Source organism: Chrysochloris asiatica, unplaced genomic scaffold (genome assembly GCF_000296735.1).
Source record: "Chrysochloris asiatica unplaced genomic scaffold, ChrAsi1.0 scaffold00023, whole genome shotgun sequence".
Lineage (NCBI taxonomy): Eukaryota > Metazoa > Chordata > Mammalia > Afrosoricida > Chrysochloridae > Chrysochloris > Chrysochloris asiatica.
The window spans coordinates 22,727,962-22,749,569 of NW_006408541.1; the positions used below are offsets into that span (position 1 = coordinate 22,727,962).

At 41.9% G+C, this 21,608-nt stretch overlaps 1 protein-coding gene across 1 annotated transcript in view; it reads left to right on the forward strand.

Moving 5' to 3' along the window:
- LOC102821630 (receptor-type tyrosine-protein phosphatase T-like) overlaps window positions 1–21,608 on the forward strand; it is a 1,273,932-nt gene that overhangs the window by 1,043,804 nt on the left and 208,520 nt on the right. Inside the window, exon 15 of the mRNA XM_006839353.1 lies at window positions 11,125–11,260. Within this exon, the coding sequence (XP_006839416.1) occupies window positions 11,125–11,260 (136 nt within the window). The remainder of the gene's footprint in view (window positions 1–11,124; window positions 11,261–21,608) is intronic.

Consider the following 21,608-nt stretch of genomic DNA (forward strand, 5'->3'; position numbering starts at 1 on the left):
TCCTCATCCTCTTCTGATTCCTAAGTAACCATTCTCTAGAGTAACTCCAATCCATTTGAAATCCTTGGAGTGTTTTCCCTTGTCCTGATTGAATAGTAACTGAAACGGATTCGGGGTTGGTGATTACTTCTTCCTCTATTAAGTGGTAAGAAAAAATTATTGAATTATTCAATCTCTCATTTTTTTCTTGTATCAACATCACACTTGCTAGTGTAAAATATCTGGAGTCCACATTTTTCCATCCTACACACCAAAAAATCAGCAACAGCATTAGTTGTTCCCCAGGCTTCCCATACCCCTCCTGTGCACTACAATTTCATTCCTCAAAGACTGCCAAAGTGGTTCATGACCACAATTACAAATGCTCTCAATGCCTTGGGATGTAATTTGTAAAGTCTAGAGGCTTGAATCTAATGAAGCATCCAGATGCTTTCCTACAAACTTCTTTCCTATCTTGGACTTCAATTCCATCATAAAAATAGCTTACCATTCTGAGAATTCGCTTCCAGCAAAATCAAGATGGTATGTGGGGCATACCTGACTTCAGAAGCACCGGAAAGTTGCCCAGCTTCCCTGTCTTTTCCCTGTTGTCTCCCTTGGCAAAATCCTCCATAATCAGAGATGCCTGCAATGCTTAAAACATCCACTGGCATAGAAGTATCAGCTCAGAGTCAGTGTTTCAAAGGTTTTCTCTACTGGGTGCCAGATACATGCAAAGCCAGAGTAAGAAAGAGAAACTCTTCAACAAAAGAAGTCATTAAGTAGACTGGGCTGAACTGCCAACACAGTCAGATTTGACTTCCGATAAGGCACATTGGGGATAACATGCCCTTGGATCGCTGAGAGGTGACTGTGTGTTTTAAAGAGGGCTGCTTTTAGGAATTGTGTCCCCGAGAGCCAGCAGCTTTTCTTTACTGTCAGCAATGATCACCAGCATGGGTTATGCATCCACTGGGATTTACTTGGTTTCATCAATTGCAATTATATGGTCTTTATCTGTGACTTCTATTTTGCTCTATATCTTTACAGGGGGAAATTTTCTGAAGCAGAGTTATAGAATTGGGCCCATCACCAGTGCGACCCGTTTGAGAATGAGTCATTAATCCCTTGTTGCCAAATTATGTTATTGCTGTCATTAAGTCATCCAGATGTAAATCCAATCCAGGCTTTGCCTAAGAAAGTGAAACGGATCACTCTGGGGACTTTGCCTGCCTTTATCCTGAGGATTGGATAAACTCAGGCAGCATGATACAAGGATGCACTGCCCAGCCCCCAGCACTCATAGTTCACACACACACAGTTCACACACACACACACACACACACACACACACACACACACACACACGATCTACTATCACACAGGCTACCAATTCCAAGGCCAGGTCTTCAATAAGTCACATGTGCCTTGAGTTTTTCACGCATTCTCCCTTCCATTATTCCATCTGATCCTTAGAAAATCCTCATGACCTTGGCTTTTCCTCCCTATTCTACAATGACATCATATCTCATTGTGGATTAGAGATTTGATCAAGATCACACAACCAATTAGTTATGAAATCTAGATGCAAACTCATTAAGTTTCTGATTTGAAAGATTTTGCTTTTGACCAGTGTCATAAAGCCATAGAACTTTAACATCAAGTTAAAGTTAATCAGTGGGTTGCACGACTAAGTTCCCAGACAGCCACTTTCATTTTTACTGACCGATCTCCCTTCCTTTGTGGGTGATTTGGGGCTGGAGGATAGACCCACAGAGAGTCTTGTAGGTCTAAGAATAACAGGAAGGAGTTTCCCTATACAGAGTATAGCTATGATTGAAATTAAGGAGCACTGAGTTGAAGTGGGGAGGCAAGGTGAATAGGCAAAGGTAAAAGGTCAGCAATCCATGACAGCAGTGTATTGAGAGCTGCATTAAGCAGTCAAAGAGATCAGAACAGGTAGAGACACAGTGAGCAAGTAAAAGGAAAGGCTGGCACTGAAATAGATCATAATGCTGTAATTCAAGGGCTGGGCTTTAACCTCAACTCGAGAACTTTCTCCATTAAAACCTTTCTTTGTTTTGCCCCCTAGTCTATTCGCTGTCACTTCTACACACTGATATTAGCTCTGACCTTTGAAATGAAAGGAATCAAATTTATCCCATCTTCCAGAATGGCCCTTCGGGTATTCGAAAGCAGAAATTGGGTCTCGTGTGAATTCTGTCTTTACTAAGCTGAAAAAATCCTGATTCCAATTGTTGTCCCTCCAAAGTCAATGATTTGGGGGTTTGAAAGTGCACTTAAATCTCCCGGAGACAATGTTAAAAGGCCTTTCATTGACTCAGTAAGTCTTGGGAATGGCATGAGAATCTGCATTTCTTTAAGCTCCCAGGTGATGCTGATGTTTCTGGTCATTGGATCCACTATGAGTCATTGACTCTTGGCTGTCTTTCCATTGGAGGTCGCTCTCAGGGGGTGGGACCCACAACTGGATAAGACTTATCAGAGTGGTCTGATTAGTGCAGAGTACAGCAGAGCAACACTACCTTTGTTGAGTCTCAAGAGTCACTGAGGAAAAGTCAACTGGGATGGAAGGAAGCAGAGGGATCTGAATATGGTAGTATGACCATATGCATGGCACCAGTATTGTTGGAAACCAAGAGCCATGACTTGGGCAACAGGTTACTAGAGTCACAAGTAGTCAGGAAGGACACTGGGAGCCTTAAGTAGACTCTGGCTAGATGCTAAGCCAACATAGCTTTCATGGAAACAATGGTGGTCAAGAGGCAGTAGTAGCTTCTGTGGCAGAGCTGGCCCAGCCTTGGGGAGTTAACAGAGATGGGGAGCACATGCCTGACTAGGGTTTAAGATTGGGCTGACAGCCTCTTGTTAAAGACATTGGTCTCCTGTCAGTGAAGGGTGAGTTCATAAGATTGTTTTTGAAGACTAGATGACTCAAGGGACTCAGGTAGAGCCTTGAAACTTCTCCAGTTGGATACATTTACTACTGGTGCCTAGATGTTGATGCTGGTTTACTTGAACTGTTCTCCGATTATCTCCAAGTAGAGGACACAGATGAAGAAGACACAGTCAAAGCCCCACTCCATTCCCCAGTTCTCCGACACCCAGTCCCTGTTCAATAGAAGTCACATAGGCTCTGACTCTCATGAGAAGAGTGGTCTTCCAGTAAAAGTTATCTACCACCATCTCACTGAAGGTCTTTTGCATCTACCTCTATGAAAATTGGATTTCCAGCCACTAACTCAAGGGAGCTCTGGTGGTGTTGTAGGTTAGGCATTGGGCTGCTACAAGGTCTGTGGTTCTAACCTGTCAGCCATACTGAGTTAGAAAAACAAGGCTGTAATGATTTATAGTTGCAGAAGCTCCTGTTAATGATTTATAGTTGCAGAAGGCCTACATAAAGCCATGCTGGGTCAGTATTGACTTGATGGAAGTAGGGTAAGTCAGGGGAGCCCTAGTGCTACAGTGTTAGAATGCTCATCTTCAACCCAACAGTTCAGCAGTTTAAATTCACTCTCCATTCTGTGGGAGAAAGATGTGACAGTCTGCTTCTGTAAAGATTTACAGCGTTGGGAACCCTATGGGACAGTGTTATTCTCGCCTACTGGGTCCCAGTGAGTTGGAATCGACTCAATGGCCATGTTTTGTTTTGTTGTGTGTGTGTTTAAGTCAGACAGACAACCAGTGTAGACCCAGTGTTGGCCTTTGCTTAACGACAACTGTAACCAGTTAAGAGTTCTTGTAGGAGGAAGGGAGTGAGCCTGACACATAAAATCCCAGCTCTTAAATTCATTAGTTGTATTACCCTGGGTAACTCACTTCACTTCTTTGTAAAGTTTCATTATCTATGTAAATAGGAAAATAAAATTTGCATAGTCTGTGTCGAATTTTGTGAAGAACAAATGACTTAATAGATGAAGAGTGCTTAGCACATTGCTTGGCACACAGTAATTGATCAATAAATCTAAGGTAAAATTTAAAAAGCAGTAGTAATTCATCTTCGGTTTGAAGAGGAGCCTGATACCTGTCTGAGACAACCATCACATTGCTACGCAGCATGATCATTAGTAAACACTGGCATGCTTCCCTGTGGCTCCTATCACAGGTTCTCAATCTGCTCCATTGAGCATTTACGATGGCAACCCCTTTGTCACACTCCTGATTCTGAAACAACAGGAGGGAAACTAGCCTTTCCTCAACACGCATCCCGTTTTCTGTCCTCTCAGGTTTAGAAACCACATGTGGATGCTTTCTGGACTTCATATTTAGAGCCATTTCATCCAAATCCATATCACCTTTACACATCATCAGCGAACACCTTTACTTTTGTGAACAGAATCACAAATCTCCAGAGACGAGAGCAAATGTCCTAAAGGATGCTGAAGTGGAAGCTGGATCTGCCCTGTGCCAAAGCCTATACAGTGTCCTATTCTGAAGTCTGGTTGGACTGGACAACTCTGGCTCCTCATAACTGCCTCAATGTGCAAAGTCTGATTTCATTTGTGACTCCAGTTGATTGAATGTATCACATTTTTCTAAACAACTGACTCTGGCCTTTCGGATGGCCCTGGATACTCCTCTATGGTCCTCAAGCATATTCTATTTTTGGTTCATGGTCACAGCTCTTGTTAGAGCCATCAAGTCAATTCCAACTCACAGACATCCCATGTACAACAGAAAGAAGCTCTGGCTGGTGCTTCACCATCCTCACAATCAGCCCTACTCTTGAGCCCACCGCTGCCAGTATGCCAAACCATCAGGGGTGCCTTCCTCTTTTTCACCGACTTTACATAAACATGATGTCTTTGTCTAGGGACTGGTCTCTCCTGATAACATGTCCAAAGTATGAGAGACATAGTCTCTTGTGCTATTCCATTGGTTGTTTGTTTGTTTTTCCCTTTTGATCCATATACAGTACCATCATCCACCCTAATGAAAACTATATACTTGTCGTTTTTGAAAGTTCGCTCTCCTCTCCTCTCCTACTCTTAACACATTCTGGCTGTACTTCTTCCAACACAGATTTGTTTGTTCTTCTGGCAGTTCATGGTACCTTCAATAGTCTCCAATATCATCACTCAAATGCATCAATTCTTCAACAGTCTTCCTTATTCATTGCCCAACTTTCACATGCATATGAGGCTATAAAAATACTACAGCTTGGGTCAGGTGCACCTTAGTCCTCAAACTGACAGTTTTGCTCTTGAACACTTTAAAGAGATCTTCTGCAACAGGTTTGCTTAATACAATATGTTTTTTTTGTTGTTGTTGGTTCTTGACTGCTACTACCATGAGTGTTGATTGTGGATCCAAGTAAAATGAAGGCTTTGACAAGTTCAGTCTTTTCTCCATTTATCATGATGTTATTTATTGGTCCGGTTGCAGAGATTTTTATCTTCTTTACCTTGAAATGCAATCCATACTGAAGGCTGTAGTCTTTGATCTTCACCAGTAATTCTTTTAAGCAGGTGTTCATTTTGTGAACAACTTGGAATTATTTTGAGAAAGGTTTCCTAATATTCATCTAGGATCTTCACTGTCATTTAGGTGTGGAGCTTGCTTCTACCCTACAGCACCAATGAGGGCCATTTCCTCTAAATCCACATCACCTCTGAATGCCATCAGCACCTTTACTTTTGTGAACAGAATCACAAATCCCCATGAAAACTGTCGCTTTTCTTGAGCATCTCCTAAGTTCAAACGCGTTCTCCAACACCATAACTCAATGCATTAATTATTTTACGATCTTCTTTATTCACTGTCCAACTTTCACATGCATATGAGGCAATAAAAAACACCATGGCTTGGGTCAGGTGCACCTTAATCCTCAAACTGACATCTTTGCTATTCCATTGGGGTTTTTTCCTCTCTCTCTTTTGATCCATAAACAGTACCATCATCCACCCTAATGAAAACGAGATACTTGTCATTTTTGAAAGTTCTCTCTCTCCTACTCTCCTTGTTAATACATTTTATTGACATCTATTTCAAATCCCTCAAGGTCAGTTTAAACCACAAGGTCAGTGGTTCAGCTTCACCAGCTGCTCCTCAGAAACTCTATTGAGTGTCGCTATGAGTCAGTACTGACTCTATAGCACTTAACAACAACATTTCAAGTAATTAGCTGTTTTTAAAATCTATTATCCTGGAAACACATGGCTGAAAGAAAACTCAAATTGATTCCATGGCCATTCATATCTGTGGGCAGACATGTTACCCCTTCAGCTGTTTCCTCTCTGTCTTCAGTAGCATTCATAACCTGAATCCAAGCAATCCATTCCCTACACAGATGCTTCAATGCCCTCCAAACTCAACTTCGCAGTCCACTTTGGTTCCACAATTAAGTTAGAATGACTCGTTCCTAATGAAAAATCTGACCATACCATGGTTCAAGGAATTATACTTCAGTGACTTACTATATTTCGTGGGGTTAAGAACAAAAATCATCACTGTGGTTTATGACATCGTGTGTGGACTGACCCCTGCTGTCCTTTCCTGCTTCTCTGTCACCATGCTCTCTTCACTTTCTTACCCTCCTTAAATTACATTGCTTTGATTTCCTGAATGCACAAGCACCTTGCTCCATCTCCCTCCTACAAGTTCCTCAGAGGCTCTCACCCTCCCTTTGCTTAGCTGCAGCCTGCCCTTGCTGTAGGGTCACACCAGTGATCATTTGTTCCCAGAAGCCTCCTTGGCTCTCCCTATTGCATTCATTCCCTCATGTTTCCAAATGTCCTGCATCCCTGTGTTCTAACCCCTCACAGAGTAAAAAGTTTAATGTTATTGACTCTTAGTTTAATTTTACCCCTCTAATCCCACCCTGAACACACACACATATACATACTAATTATAGGCTTCCTGAAGGCAAGGACTACCATATTTTTAACCAAATAGTGTGTATGTTTACAGTTTTTGCAGCCCTTCCTATGTTCATGAGTGCTTTGGACATTGTATGTTTGGATGAGTAAATGTATGAAAACTACAGTGTGTCTGTAAGTGCCTAGCAGATCACAGGTGTTTAGTAATTGCCTGAGGAAATGCTGTGTGAATCTTCTTAGGGCAAACTAATAATAATGTTCGTAGAGTAGTAAGAGTCTTTTCAGGGGCTCCCTTTAGTCCTTAGAATAAGATCTAGCAGGCATGCAGTAAAGTTTAGTGACATCAGTGAGTGAATTCTCCAGAGCAGACACTTCCTCTAAATCCAAATAACAAGACTCAGTCATGTGGAGGAAATTGTGGTCTGACAGGCTCAGCTCCCTTAAATTTTGACTGTTGTGAGCTAGCCGGATATTGGAAGCAGGTCTCCTAACGGGGTTGGGGGCTACATGGGCACTTCTTGGAACCAGCCCCCACTCTGAAATGTCAGACCAGCATTGTCAAAGAGGTGGCTGGTTAATTCCCCTGGGAAATACAAGGGGCTTCAAAAAATCCATGGAAAATTATGGAATTAAAAGTGAATGGAATTTCCCCACAAACTTTTTCAAGTCCCCTTGTATAGATAGAGTCCAGGAGTCTTGGTGGTGCTATAGATAAGCAGTGGACTGCTACCCACAAGGTTGACAGTTAAAACCCACCAGCAACCCCTCAGGAGAAATATCTGCTCCCAAAAAGATTTACATACAGTCTAGGAAACTCTCGTTGGGCTGCTGTGAATTGGAGTTGGCTTGGTGGCAGTTTACATGTTGTTGATATTAAGTGTCGTCGAGTCAGTTCCAACTCATAGTGGCCCTGTATAAGGTTTCTGAGGAGCAGGTGTAGGTTTGAACTGCAGACCTTGTGGTTCAGAGTCTAGTGCTGATCCTTTGCATTGTTGTTGTTGTTGTTGTTGTTGTTAAGTGCCGTCGAGTCGGTTCCGACCCATAGCGACCCTGTACAGGGTTTCCGAGGGTGTAAATCTTTACGGGAGTAGAAAGCCTCATCTTTCTCCCGCGGAGCAGCTGGTAGTTTCGAACTGCTGACCTTAAGGTTCGCAGCCCGATTCATAACCACTACGCTACCAGAGCTCCTTGGATCATGATAAGTTGGAATTGATTCAACCACCACAAATGTGGTTTTGTTTATGGGTAGCTTGACAGAGACTGTTCAGGCAGCCTGGAGATGTGGTGAGCTTGTATGACCTTCCCTGTACTCAATGAGGGAAGCTGAGTAATACTGCTGGCATGTAAATCCTCAGAGAAATTATGTGCCCAGCACAGCCTGGAACCCAGCACTCAGGTACTCAAGAACAAATCAATGATTGAATGAATAAATGAAGCAAATGCTTCCTTATGTCATTCAATAATCATCTGTTAATGAACAATTATGAGGAGGCAGATTCCTGCTGGGTACTGACATTAGAGAGATGAATAGGACAGAGTCCCTGTTCTAAAGAATGGACATCCCCACTAGAAAGCCTTGGCTAAGGAAACCCAACTTGTCTAAGTTGGAATGAGTTTGATGAAACCACAGACAGAAGATACACTCAACACTAGTAAGTAGAAAGGGGCGTTGATTGACTAAGTGTGCGAGGATGTTCATTCAGATGTTCTTCAACATTGGTGCATTTAGAGAATCAAAACTACCACTTATGGGCATTAGTATCCGTTCAACTCAGGTCTCAGCTGAGTCCTGGGAACACGTGGCTGAAAGCAGAGAAAATGCCAATCAATTCCATGAGAACAGATGGGTGGATGCAGGGATGTCACCCCTTCAGCAAAACACTACACTACCAAAACATTGAGGGAGCTCTGTTAATATCAGGTTCTGTGTTAACATGGGAAGCAAAGATAAATGTGACACAGCCCTGCCCCCAAGGAACTTGCAGACTACCTGAATTGAGATGGGTGTGCAAAAAATAACTAGTAATGTTGGTATATTATGGTATGGATATTGTGAGATATGTGCAAAGTGATATCAGGACTTAGAAAAGAGAGAGAAAAGGGCTCTTAGAGGTGCTGACTGTCAGAGAAGGGACTTGGCTAATGAAAAATATGCTGGTACTGATGTGGCAGAAAGCTAGGGATGGATCAGGAAGAAGATGCTGTAGACTTTAAGCTGCCACACATAAATGTGGTACTATGGGAAATATGAAGAACACCAGGACATTAACTTAAGGACCATTGACTCCTTGGACCATCCTCCAGAAGGGTTCACTTAGGTGTCTGGAATGAGATGTTGCTTCGGATCCCTAGACCACCACCCAGGGAGATGCTGGACTGTGACTACTTATTTTTGTTGTGGAATTATCGTCTACACAGTAGATTTTGGTGGTGGTTGAGGGGTTCACAACCAAATACACTCATTGCTTTTGAGTCACTTCCAACTCATGGGGACGCTATGTGTTAGAGTGGAACTCTGGTCCCTAAAATAGGATTTTCTTGGTTGTGATCTTTGCAGAAGCAGATTGCCAGTCTTTCTTCTGTGGTGCTCCTGGGTTTAACCCTAACCTCTAGGTTAATAGTCTAGCATAAGTCATCTGGACCACCCAGAATCGTACTGAGGGACTAGGGAACATTAATAGTTGAATTCAAGGTGTTTGACCATTGAAACCTGAACTTGGCATCAGAAGACCTATGGAATCCTGTCCCTGCCCTTTATCAGCCATGTGATAAAATGGGAAAATTAGTAATATGTACCTTTAATGCACCAGACTGCAAAGCCGTCTGAACTGCAAGGTTAGCAGTTCAAGTACACCAGTCACTCCTTGGAAAACCTATATAGGGTCACTATGGGTTGGAACTGACTTGATGGCACTTAACAAGAACAACAACCTTTAAGAATGTTTATGAGGATTAACCCAGGTGAGTCTATGAAGTTATCCAACATAGGGTTGAGATACATAGATATATAGGTGCCCAGCTACTCCTTCTTCTACCTGGAGTTGAGTCCGTGAGTTAGCACCTGGTGGAGCAGGTAGCATCAACCCACTCTGTTGAGCTTTAAGGTAATAAATCCCAAGAATGGAGCTTAATTAGATGTAAGTTTTCGGAACCCAAGTTGATTGCCTTGACTTGTACACTGACTTTCTATCATTACCATTTATTTCATGCAAGGCACAAAACAAAAACTTGATTTTTTAATTTTTAAAAATCTAGTGCTTTTTCTTTGTGATACTTTAACATAATGTTATTTTCATCATTTACTTGAAAGAATAAAGTAGAGTTAGAAACAGTCCATGAACCAGAGAATTGAATTGAATTTGTCCTCAGAACAAAGAGGTATTGTGGGATCAAATGCCCCAGTTGTTTTCTTCAGGGAGATGTTCCAACATAGCAGTTGTCTAACCTTAGCTAACTCATTTAATTCCTTGGCTAACTCATTTAATTTCTGCACACCTCAGTTTCTTCATCTGTGAAAAAGGTTGCAATAATAATCCCAGCCCCATAGGGATTAATCTTCCAACAGATTAAATAGGACTGTAGATAGAATGCCTTTAGCACTGAGAATGTCACGTGGATAGATGGATGGATGGATGGATGGATGGATGGATGGATGGATGGAGGCGTGCCTTGCCTTGGAGTCAGTTCTGACTCATAGCGACCATGTACAGGGTTTCTGAGGCTGTCAATCTTTATGGGAGCAGAAAACCTCATCTTTCTCCCATGGAGCGGCTGGTAGTTTCAAACAGCTGATCTTGAGGTTCGCAACCCAATTGGTAACCACTACACTACCAGAGCTTGTCACATTTTGTAGTTGTTGTTGTTAAGTGCCGGCGAGTCTATTCCGACCCATAGTGACCCTGTATAGGGTTTCCAAGGAGTAGCTGGTGAGCTTGAACCACCGACCTTGCAGTTCAAATGACTTTGCAGTCTGACACATTAGCCCACAGCACCATACTCACATAGCTGTTAATAAATGGAAGCTAATGACATAATGTAAGATTTGGTAAGATGGAGGGTCAGAGAAAAAGAGGAAGACCCCCAACGAGATGGATTGGCCAGGTGGCAGCATAGATGGACTCAAGTGTGGCAACAGTAGTGAGGTTGGCCCAGGATCAGACATTGTTTCATTCTGCTGTGCATAAGGTTGCTATGAGTCGGTGCCGACACCATGGCACCTAACAACAACAACAAAATCACATAATGATGGTTGTGTAGATGTGTGTGTGAGTCTTTTCAACCTCTTCTCTCTTCTTTTTCCTCCAAGGCGCCTCCACCCAAAATTCTAACACCGTGGAGCCAGAGAAGCAGGTGGACAACACGGTGAAGATGGCAGGTGTGATCGCTGGCCTCCTCATGTTCATTATCATTCTCTTGGGTGTGATGCTCACCATCAAAAGGAGGTGAGTCTCTGCTGCTGCCCTGCTGGCTCTGCCCACCCCAAGTGACCCCACACAGGACAGTGTTCTGTTGATCACTGTTCAACAAGGATCGTCTGAGATGATTGTTGAGGTCCTCAACTGTTCCAGCCAACTGTGGCTCATTGCGTGAGTGCTACAGCGTGTGTGCTGCCTGTTTGGTGAGTGGCCCTGAGATGACCAGTTTCTTATGTGGACAGTGATAAGTTGGGTCACCCTGAGGTGTTCTGAGTATCATGAAATTTGGCTTTTTGGAGTTGACTTTAGGTTGTGATTGGTCGTGTCATCAAGCCTCACCTAGGTGAAAGTTCTTCTGGGCCCAGAAATTCAGGAAAGAAATGAATCACCCATTTCACCCTTGAGTTCCCATTCCTTCAATGGTCTAATAGCAACAGAAACCTTAGCTTCCTCTGCTGGATGGTACAAAAATCCCCAGGGAAAGTCCCTTCCTCCTCTATGCCACCTGTACCCTTCTCAGGTAAGCTGTTGCTGTTCCTCATCTCTCAATAGATGTCTCTCTGAGCACCTCTGGCCAACTAACGGTTTGTTTTCATACTGTATGTTCCCCCCAGACTGCATTGTCCAGGAAAGCAAGAGTGCAGATTTCTCTCTTATCTCCACAGTTCACTACATTGGTGCTTCTTTCTGTGTAGTAGATGTTCACGCAGCTTACAGCGAGCACAAAGGAATGACAGAGAGGAAAAGGAAATACAAAGGATGAAAATTAGCTGTCACTATTCCTCAAGTGTGGTAGTTATTTCTCTAACCAGGAAGTCCTACTGACCACCTCTTCTTAGCCCCTGGACTGCCAGCATGTTACCGGGCTTACTGGTTGCCTTCTACCAGAAGAGAGAGGAAGGTTGTCAGTCTTCTCAGTCTTCTCGTCTTGAACACCATAGCCCCAACCTTGATCTCCATCTCCCTATTCCCCAGAGCAAACAAACCATTCACCCACATTGTCATAATCTGTGTCACAATGTGCTCTGTCTCCAGTGAGCATTTTGTAGTTTTTAAACACAACCTGATGTGTCTGGTCAAAGGTGGCAAGTGCTCCTGAAAGTTATTTCCCACCAGAACAAAAGGGAAGAATGACCCAAACACAAAATCCAACTTGCACCTTAGCCACATGAAAAAAACACGGAAAGTTAAACAAATAAATCAACAACAAACCCAATTAATGTTCCCGCTTCTAGTTCTCATGGTTTCAGAAGGACCAGGGTTCCCACCACACATGAAGTCAGCCTTCTCTCAGCTCTTTAGGCACCCAAACATTCCGTCTCTCTTGGTTCTTCTTTGAATTGCTTGGGATGTGGCCTTTTCTTGACGTACTTCACCTACTATTCTGCTCCTTTCCTTAGGTTCCCAGAAGAATGACTAAAGAGTTAAGGTTTTCATCAAGCTGCTGGTTTTCTGGGTGGTAAGGCTAGCAGAAGGGGAAGATGAGGTGTTAACATTGGAGTCAGAACCCCAAATGGTAAAGGATAACACTGCTTTGTTATACTGCCATCCATAAGAATGATCATATCTATGGCTGTTTTATATGAGGCAGAATATGAGTTTTGATGTCTCTGGGGAAGTAAGCAATTGCACATATAAGATCACTGGCTTTCTTCTTAAAGCCATGGAAACCTTAGAGGCCAAGGTGAGTTTGGGATTGTCTACTTGGAAAAAGTAACAAATTTAATAGACGTGAATACCTCTCTGATAGACGTGCAATGTTCTCATTCTTTGTCACTGATTTGTAAGTCAGATATGTTCTTCCAATTTTGCTCTTTCTAAAGCCTGGCTTAGCCCACGTCACCATCCTCTGTGAGCTTGTGAAGAAATTTCACTTCCTTCTCAACAACTATTTCTGAAATGTGTGACTTTTCGGGAGGGAGAAGAGGGCTTTCTGACTGTAGGGTGTGAGCAAGTATAAGTGAGTCCTTTGCGTGGCTTAAACCTCTTCTGGTATCTTTATCAGCTCCCACTTCCATCAAAACCATCAGTCAGACCCAACCAACATGTGTTCCTGGGATCACCATTTCTCCCCAAGAGGCAAAAACTCAGACGTCGTGACAGTGACGGGGTGGGGAGGGGCTGTTGATCAGTATTCACATACACAATATCTTTTGGAGAAAATAAGGCATTTTGTTGACCTCGCTGAATAATGGATATAGGGAGAAGAGAAGAAAAAAAAAAGAGAGAGAGAGAGAGAGGAAGAGAGAATTAAACATAGACTTGTATGCTTGCCAATATCCTCCAATATCTTTATGACCCCAGCCCCATATAGAAACATGGGAGACACTTCATTGTTTAACTGAGTAAACTATCACTAAATTACTGCTGAGCAGAATCTTGCCCACAGCTACCTAAAAGGAAGAGATGTCAAAAGAGAAACTAAACCAAACCCATGGTGATTGAGTTGCTTCTCACAGGAATGTGTCCATACAGGATTTTCAAGTCTGTAAATCTTTATGGAAGCAGAAAGTCTTATCTTTCTACTGTGGAATGGCTGGTGAGTTGGAACGGCTAATCTTGCAGTTAGCAGTCCAGTGCTTATCCTACAACATCACCAGGGATCCTTACTAAAAGAAAAGAACCCCCCCAAATATTAGGGAAATCATCACAGCTCCAGGTCTTAATGCCAACATCTCTCTCGTGTCCTATGGTGCATGGATCACAGAAACCTCAGAGTTTGAACACCTGCTATCTTACCCCACACTGTTGGAACTTGCCTACATCTTCTCCCTGTCTTACATGGGCATGGAGGCTCCCTGTGTTTTTCTTTCCCTTATGGATTCAACTGTGGCACTATAGGATAAGCACTGGAATGCTATCCACATAGTCAATGGTTCAAACCCACCAATTGCTTCTCAGAATTCCTATACAGGGTAACTAAGAGTCAGAAATGACTGGACACTACTTAACAACAACACAATGGATTCAACTGACACAAAGTCTTCCCCAAAGGTATAGCCACAAATGTTCCCAGTACAGAAAAGATGGTCCCAACTTCTTCCTCTAAAGGGTTCACTTTCTTTGACCTTTAGGCTACACTGTCATTTCCCATGTTGTTGTTGTTGTTGTTAAGTGGCATTGAGTTGGTTCCGACTCATAGCCACCTTGTATAGGGTTTCCAAAGAGCAGCTGGTGCATTTGAACCACTGACCCTGTGACCCAAGACTCCATAGACAATCTTTTTCTTCCTATTAGGGCTTTCCTTTTGTGATGTAGAATGAGAAAGCAGGCTGAGAATGGGCTAGAGATAAAGAGGACAAAGGGACAGGTGTAACTAAAGAATCAGAATCAATTTACATTCAGAAGATGTGGAAAAGGAAGAGGAGAAAAGAAAGGAAAACAATGAGCAAATTTGGAGAAATTTTGTTGTTGTTTGTTATTGTTACTTGGCTTTGTTTTGTAATGGAGGGGAGGATCTTGAACAATGAAAGGCTACAAAAGGGATATGACATATTGGGCATGGATCAGATGGTTTTCCCTTATTGTTTACAAAAGAGGCAAATTAAGGCTTAGAATTCTTTTTGTATTACCCTGGGCTGTTTTGAATGAGAGACTGAACAGAATCTTGGCCATATGGAGACACGCAGGATTACACAGTATTATGAGAAGAGAGGAGTCCTGGTGTAGCACTGGACTGCAAAGTCAGTTTGATCCACAAGGTCTGCTGTTCAAGCTCACCAGGCACTCCTTGGAAATCCCATGCAGGCTAGCTATGAGTTGGAATCGTCTGGAAGGCACTTAACAATGAGAAGAGCATATGGTGCTCTTTTTTGTTTTCCTTATAGTAGAATGCCATTTATTTTTAAATACTTTATAGTTTATATTTTCTTTTTTCCTTAATTCAAAACTTATTTGAGTGTGAATTGAGTGGTGAGGCCTTTGTTATGGTAGTGATGCTTGTTTTTATAGCTAATTTCTATTTTATTAAATTATAGTCAGTGATTATGGCCCAAGGAATTTTTGCTCTTTTGAATATGCTGGAACATGTTTTATGGTAAAATGCATAACAATTTTTAATTAGTATTCCTTGCATGTTAATTAAATTTATCTCATTTGAATATGTATTTTCTAATTTAAGGTATAAAATTGCATACAACAATACACTTAACAACAACATAGTATACTTGGGGTCCTGGTATGGTGCTATAGGATAAGCACTCAACCACAAGACTGGTTTGAACCACAAGTTTGGCGGTTCAAACTCACCAGGTGCTCCTCAGAAAGCCTATACAGGGTCACTATGAGTCGGAACTGACTAGATGGTACTTAACAACAACAACATACTATACATATGGGATCCTGGTGTAGCACTGTAGGATAAGCACTGGACTGTTAACTTCCAACCCACTAGCCACTCCTCATTTGTAAACCCTATACAGGGTCTCTATGAGTCAAAACTGACTTGGCACTTAACAACAACAATATAGATATGAAACATTAAAAGAAGAATTCTTTTTCTCACAACGTAAGATGTCTGAGGCAGGCAGTGTATGGCTTATACAGTAATTGCTCAATATTGTTAAAGTTCTAGTGCTCTGGTACTATATTTTCAGCTGGTAGCTTTTTTTCCCTATGGCTATTTTTTGTTGTTGTTTACAAGATAGATATTTTACTTCTAGTCTCATTTCATGCCCTAGACAAGAAGAAGAAAGGATAGCACTTAGAACAGGAAAGGAAAGGAAATCAGAATCCCTAGTGTGTGTGTGCCCGCACTGGCACAAATGACCATATCAAAGGATTGGTCTGAGGGGACACTGGTTGTGCAGTAGTATAATTCTCATCTTCCTTGAAGGCGTTTTTGTTAAATGCCATTGAGTTTGGGCTCATAGCACTCATGTATAGGGTTTCTGAGGAGTAACTGGTGGATTTGAACCTCTGACCTTCAGTTAGCAGTCCAGTACTTATCCTATAGCACCACACCATGAACCCCATGAAGGAGACTTGGCTTCAATTCCCAACCAGTGCACCTTATGGACAACCAATACCCATGTGTCAAAGGAGGCTTGCGTGCTGCTGCTATGATGCTGAGAAGGTTTTAATGTCAGCTAAGAAAGACTAAGAAAAGGCATGAAATGTCTGGCTTACAAGTTTTCAAGAGGGAGTTTAGTTTAAGAGTATGCAGGGGAAGCTAGAGTCCCCATTGAATAGTTTTAATCTTTTCTAGATGGGGTGGGGATAAGATTCTTATGATTCAATCATGAATAGTTGTTATTTAGACTAATTGCGACTGTCAGAATTGTAAAGGTAGATGTTTTGTAACAAAAATGAGGAAGTAGTTAATCTTACAGTCCAGAAACAGAGGACCCTAGGACCATCAAAGGAGAAGCGCACAAGCAGAGTGTGGGACCCTATCCAGAGAAGCAGCAACACCAGAGATGGAGGACATGGAGACATGGGGACATGGAGACAGGGAGCAGCTGAGGACTCTAGATTCATGGAAAGAGAGGGACTGAAAGCTGGCAGCCAGGAGGCAGGCTTGCAGAATGTGCTCTTTGGTGGTTTAAATTATTCCTGAGTATTAAAAAAAACAAGAAGAGCAAAAATGAATAGAGAGAAATACTGTTAACTGATGGTACATGGAGGGGATTATAATCATTGTAATGAAACAAAGTATATAAATTGTTGAACATTAAATTGATGATCTGCCCTGTAAACTTTCACTCAATTCACAATAAAAACTTTAAACACAGACACACACACAAAAAAACCAAAAACAAAAACAAAAAAAAAACCCCAGAAAGACTAGGAAAAGGGTCTGGCAATCTACATTAGTCAATTCGTCAAAGAAAATACTGTGGATTTTCTGATCTAAAACTGATTATGGGAATGTTGCACAAATAATATTTAGTTCCATTGTGCATGTAGTAGTCATAAATTGGTGAGCAATTTCAAGGCATCTAACAAATATTGGTCTGGATCTTAGGAGAGACTGTTTAGGCAGTTAGCTGTTTATGCATGTAATTTGCAACTTTGAGGTGCATAAGATAGAACCTCCCAAGGAAAATGTGCCTAGGACCACCCAATCAAGAGAGATGAGAAAAGGGAAAAGACTGCAAAGGAAATGGAGACGGGCTAGCACTGGAGATTGAATAACTTCACGATAATAAAAGCCAAAGGAAGTGAATATTTCTAGAAGAGTAGGGAAAAAAATATCAAGAATGGTAGAAATTCAAGGATGAAGTCATACCTTTTTCACACCATCGCCACCACTGAGTTGATTCTGACCCATAGAGACCCTGTAGGGCAGAATAGAATTGCTTCATGGGTTTGCAAGGACAAAAATCTTTATGGAAGCAGAAAGTCGTATTTTTCACCCATAATGCTGCTGGTGGGTTTGAACTATCAGCCTGTGGCTAACAGCGCAATGCTTAATACACTACTAGGGCTGTCCATAAGGAGCTCTGGTAGCATAGTGGTTACGAATCAGACTGCGAACTGCAAGGTCAGCAGTTTGAAACTACCAGCTGTTCCGTGGGAGAAAAATGAGGCTTTCTGCTTCTGTAAAGATTTACAGCCTCAGAAACCCTGTAGAAGGTCGCTATGAGTCGGAACCGACCCCATGGCACACAGCCACTACGAGGGCTGTCCATAATGACCTGATTTTTCTTTCTTTATCTCTCTCTCTTTCTGTTTTATTCCCCCTGACATTACAAGGTATAAACAAAAAGAACTCCTCTAGCCCCTACTAACATTCTGCCAGTCACATGATAGAAACTCACTAAATCTAGCTGTCATTATCCTTCATTCTTCTGTGTGTGTATATATGTGTGTGAATTGATTTACATGGTAAATCATTAGTTTTACATTCAACAAATCATATTTTGTTGAATTACAATGATTACAATCTTCTCCATGTACTATCATTTACCAGTATTTACCTAGTCCCCCTTTTCTTTTCTTTTTTAGTTTTTATTGTGAATTGAGTGATAGCTTACATGGGAGAACATCAGTTTTACACTCATTGTTTCATTGCAATCATTACCATCTCCTCCGTACATCATCATTCACATCATTCAACAGTATTTGCTTCTACTCCCTCTGGGTTTTTTTGGGGGGAGGGGGCTGTGTACACAAAAACACTCAGGAATATATAATCATTTAAACAACCAAAGGATTCATTCTGCAAAACTGCCTCCTGATCACCAGCACGTGGCCACCAGCACACAGACTTTCTCTTTCCATGAGTCTAGAGTTCTCAACTACTCTATTTCTCCATGTCTGTTTATCTCTGTCTCCATCTCTGGTGTCCCTCCTTCTCTGAATAGGGTCCCACATCCCACTTATGCTCTTCTCACTTGATGGTCCTAGGGTCCTCTGTTCTTGGACTGTAAGATTAACTACTCCCAACTTTACACTTATGACAGTCGCAATTAGTCATGATAACAATTACTTGCTATGGAATCATAAGAATCTTATCCCCATCTCCTTTCACCAGACCTGTCTAGACAAGATGTATTCAGTGGGAATTCTACCTTTTCCTCCATACACTCTGAAACTAAACTCCCTCTTGAAAACTTGTAAGCCAGTCACTTTGTGCCTTTAAAGCCCCCTCATTTTAGGTAGCTAATGTCTAAATTGCCCGTCCCTATCAGGACAGAGGGGAGAGGATTGATCCTTGCTGTGAAGACTCCTTTCTTCTCATTGCTATTTTGAGCTACTACATCCATAAGTATAGGTCAATTTCATCAAATTGTAGCAATTTACATGTTTCCTTTATAAACAAAATTGTTTTTTATCTTCCTCTAGTTGAGTTCTGATCATCAAGCCATAGAAGCTAGGTCGAGTGGGTACTATCTACAAGTTTGGGTGTTGTCGTGTGTCTCCTCTCACTTCATATCAGCTGGATGCTTCACTCTCAGCTCTAACCCTCCATGGCTTTGTATTTGTCCATTGGCTCAGGAGTCCCCAGGTCTCACCACACTTCAGACAAACCAGCCCTTCCTCTTCTCTCTGTCATCTCCAGGTCGATGGTAGTCTATGGAACATGATCAGACTTGATCCATATCTTCATTGCTGCCTTCCCCTGTCTTCCACTCACCAGCAGACCTATGTGGTCGGCAGCAAGCTTACATGCCTGCTCATGTGTTCCCTTTGAGTTTCAGTCTTGGAGGGGGTTTTTCTGGAGCTCTTTCTGGATTGTGAATAACCAGTATGGTTTTAGCCAAATTCCCTGCAAAATATCTGTCCAGATGGTGCCATTGGGTAATGTTGTTTTCTTGGATCTATCAATCATATCTAGCCCTCAGAATGTTCTAGAATGGGTTTTCCCTATACCATTATATAGTAAAACATACTGACTTTCATGAGTACCACTTTGGGTCTGAGATTCTCATCAATGACTTAGCCCTACAATTCTAGTCATCAGAAAGTATTAGACATTTCCCTCCAAAAGAATGAACAGTCAAAATTTCAATACCTGAAATTGAAACATTAACCAGTGGATCTTGATGGGTAGAGGTGTTTATTAGTCACTTAACTACAAGAAGTTCTTTACTTTAACTGTGTGTGAAGGGGACATGAACATGTATGCATGTGTCCATAAGTTTCATATGGTCCAACTTGAGTCTTAGGACACTGAGTATGGTCCTCCAAACATTAAGGTCTAACTACCTACTTTTTCATAAAGAAATACCAGAGACAGGTTAAACAGGACTAAGTCTGCCCTCCCTACACCACCACCAAAGAGCTGTCTGTATTCTACACTAACCTCTTCATCTCTTCTTACTTTTCAAAGCCAGTCACCACACATGGTTCCAGCCACCTCCATGTACTCCTTCCTCCCCATGCCCAGCCCCTCTTGACCCAGCCCAAAGTTCATGCCAAATGTGCCTTGCCAATCCAAATAATAACTTTCCCAAGAGTGTATTTGAAGTGTCTTGAATTTGAGATATGGAGTCTACTTTTAAAATATGTGCGTCTGCTTGTACTTTGATTTCTGTGATTTGCAGTAGGCCTGTACCCTCATCATTAACGGTACATTCTGAGAGGTTTATATTCTTGCCTCTATTTGGTCAAGAGAAGTTAATTAAGATGTGGAAACACAGATAGCTGTCTGCATCCTCTGGACACTGCTCTGTGGGTAAGTAGTGAGAAGCCTTAACCACTGGGGCAACAGGAACCACAGTCGACTTCCAGACCCCCAAGTTCTATGCTTCAGCTACCTCCATACCTCCTTCTCATTCACATTTTCCCAGTCTTGATATGGAACACAGAACTAAACCAGACATGGACTTTGCCCTTCAGTAGCTCCCAGTTTAATGGGTACAGTTACCTTGTAGCTGTGAACTGGGAATAAGGAGAACTGAATCTAAAGTTCTACTTACTTGGTGTTAATCTTTGGAAGCAATTTACCAATACTAGTCTTTGTTTTCTCATCAAGCTCATGATGCTATACTGAAGCTCACATAGTTAGGAAGAGGCAGAGCTAGGTTTCAAACCTGGATAATCTAACAATGGCGTCCACACTCTCCAACACCATCTAACCTATATGAAAGACAAAATAGAATTTAGAGATGCTAAAATGTGTAATGCTATTTTGAGTGGTTCACTGAGGTGGAAAAGCATCCCAAACTAAATGTGTCATCTAGTTTTGTCTACCTCTTCCTAAATATCTCCTTATCCCACACTCTGAAAAGTGAACCTTCCTCCTTCTGTTTGCTCTCTCTTGGCAGTCACTCAAGTTAGAAATATGGGAATTTTCTTCAATACTTTCATATTTAATCACCTGTTGATTTGTATTTTAATCATCTTTCACATGTACTGCTTCTTTATCCCCATGGCCATTGTAGCAGATCTCCCCAACATCTCTTATTTGGACCCTTGCAGTAACTTGCATGGCTTAAATTCTCCTTTCCCATGTTATTCTTACAATCTTTCCTAAACCATCCATCTAAAATAAATATCTGGACACCTGGATCCTTGGGTTCCCTCCATGACCTAAAGAGCTACGAGCAACCTTCTTAAAATCTTTGGGAACTAGGCCCTGCCAACTTCTTGATATACTCATTTTACTAGTTCACTTACTCACTCCAGAAGACATCATTCCATCTGCCTGGAAATAGCCTTCCCCTAATCCATCTGGCATCCTTTGACTTTAGACATCATAGATTTGAGACTACTGCTAGTTTCTCCTCCCCACATGTACTCCTAGATGTGGCTCCACAGCTCCCCCTGTTGTCCCATCACAGCGCTTACCACTCCAGAAGACAATAGAACATAGTGTTAGTTAGCACAGGCTCTCTAAATCACACTACTGGAATCTAATCCCCGCTATGCATGACACTTACTAACTACTTGAATTGGAGAACATTGTTTAACCTCTTGGAGGCTTACT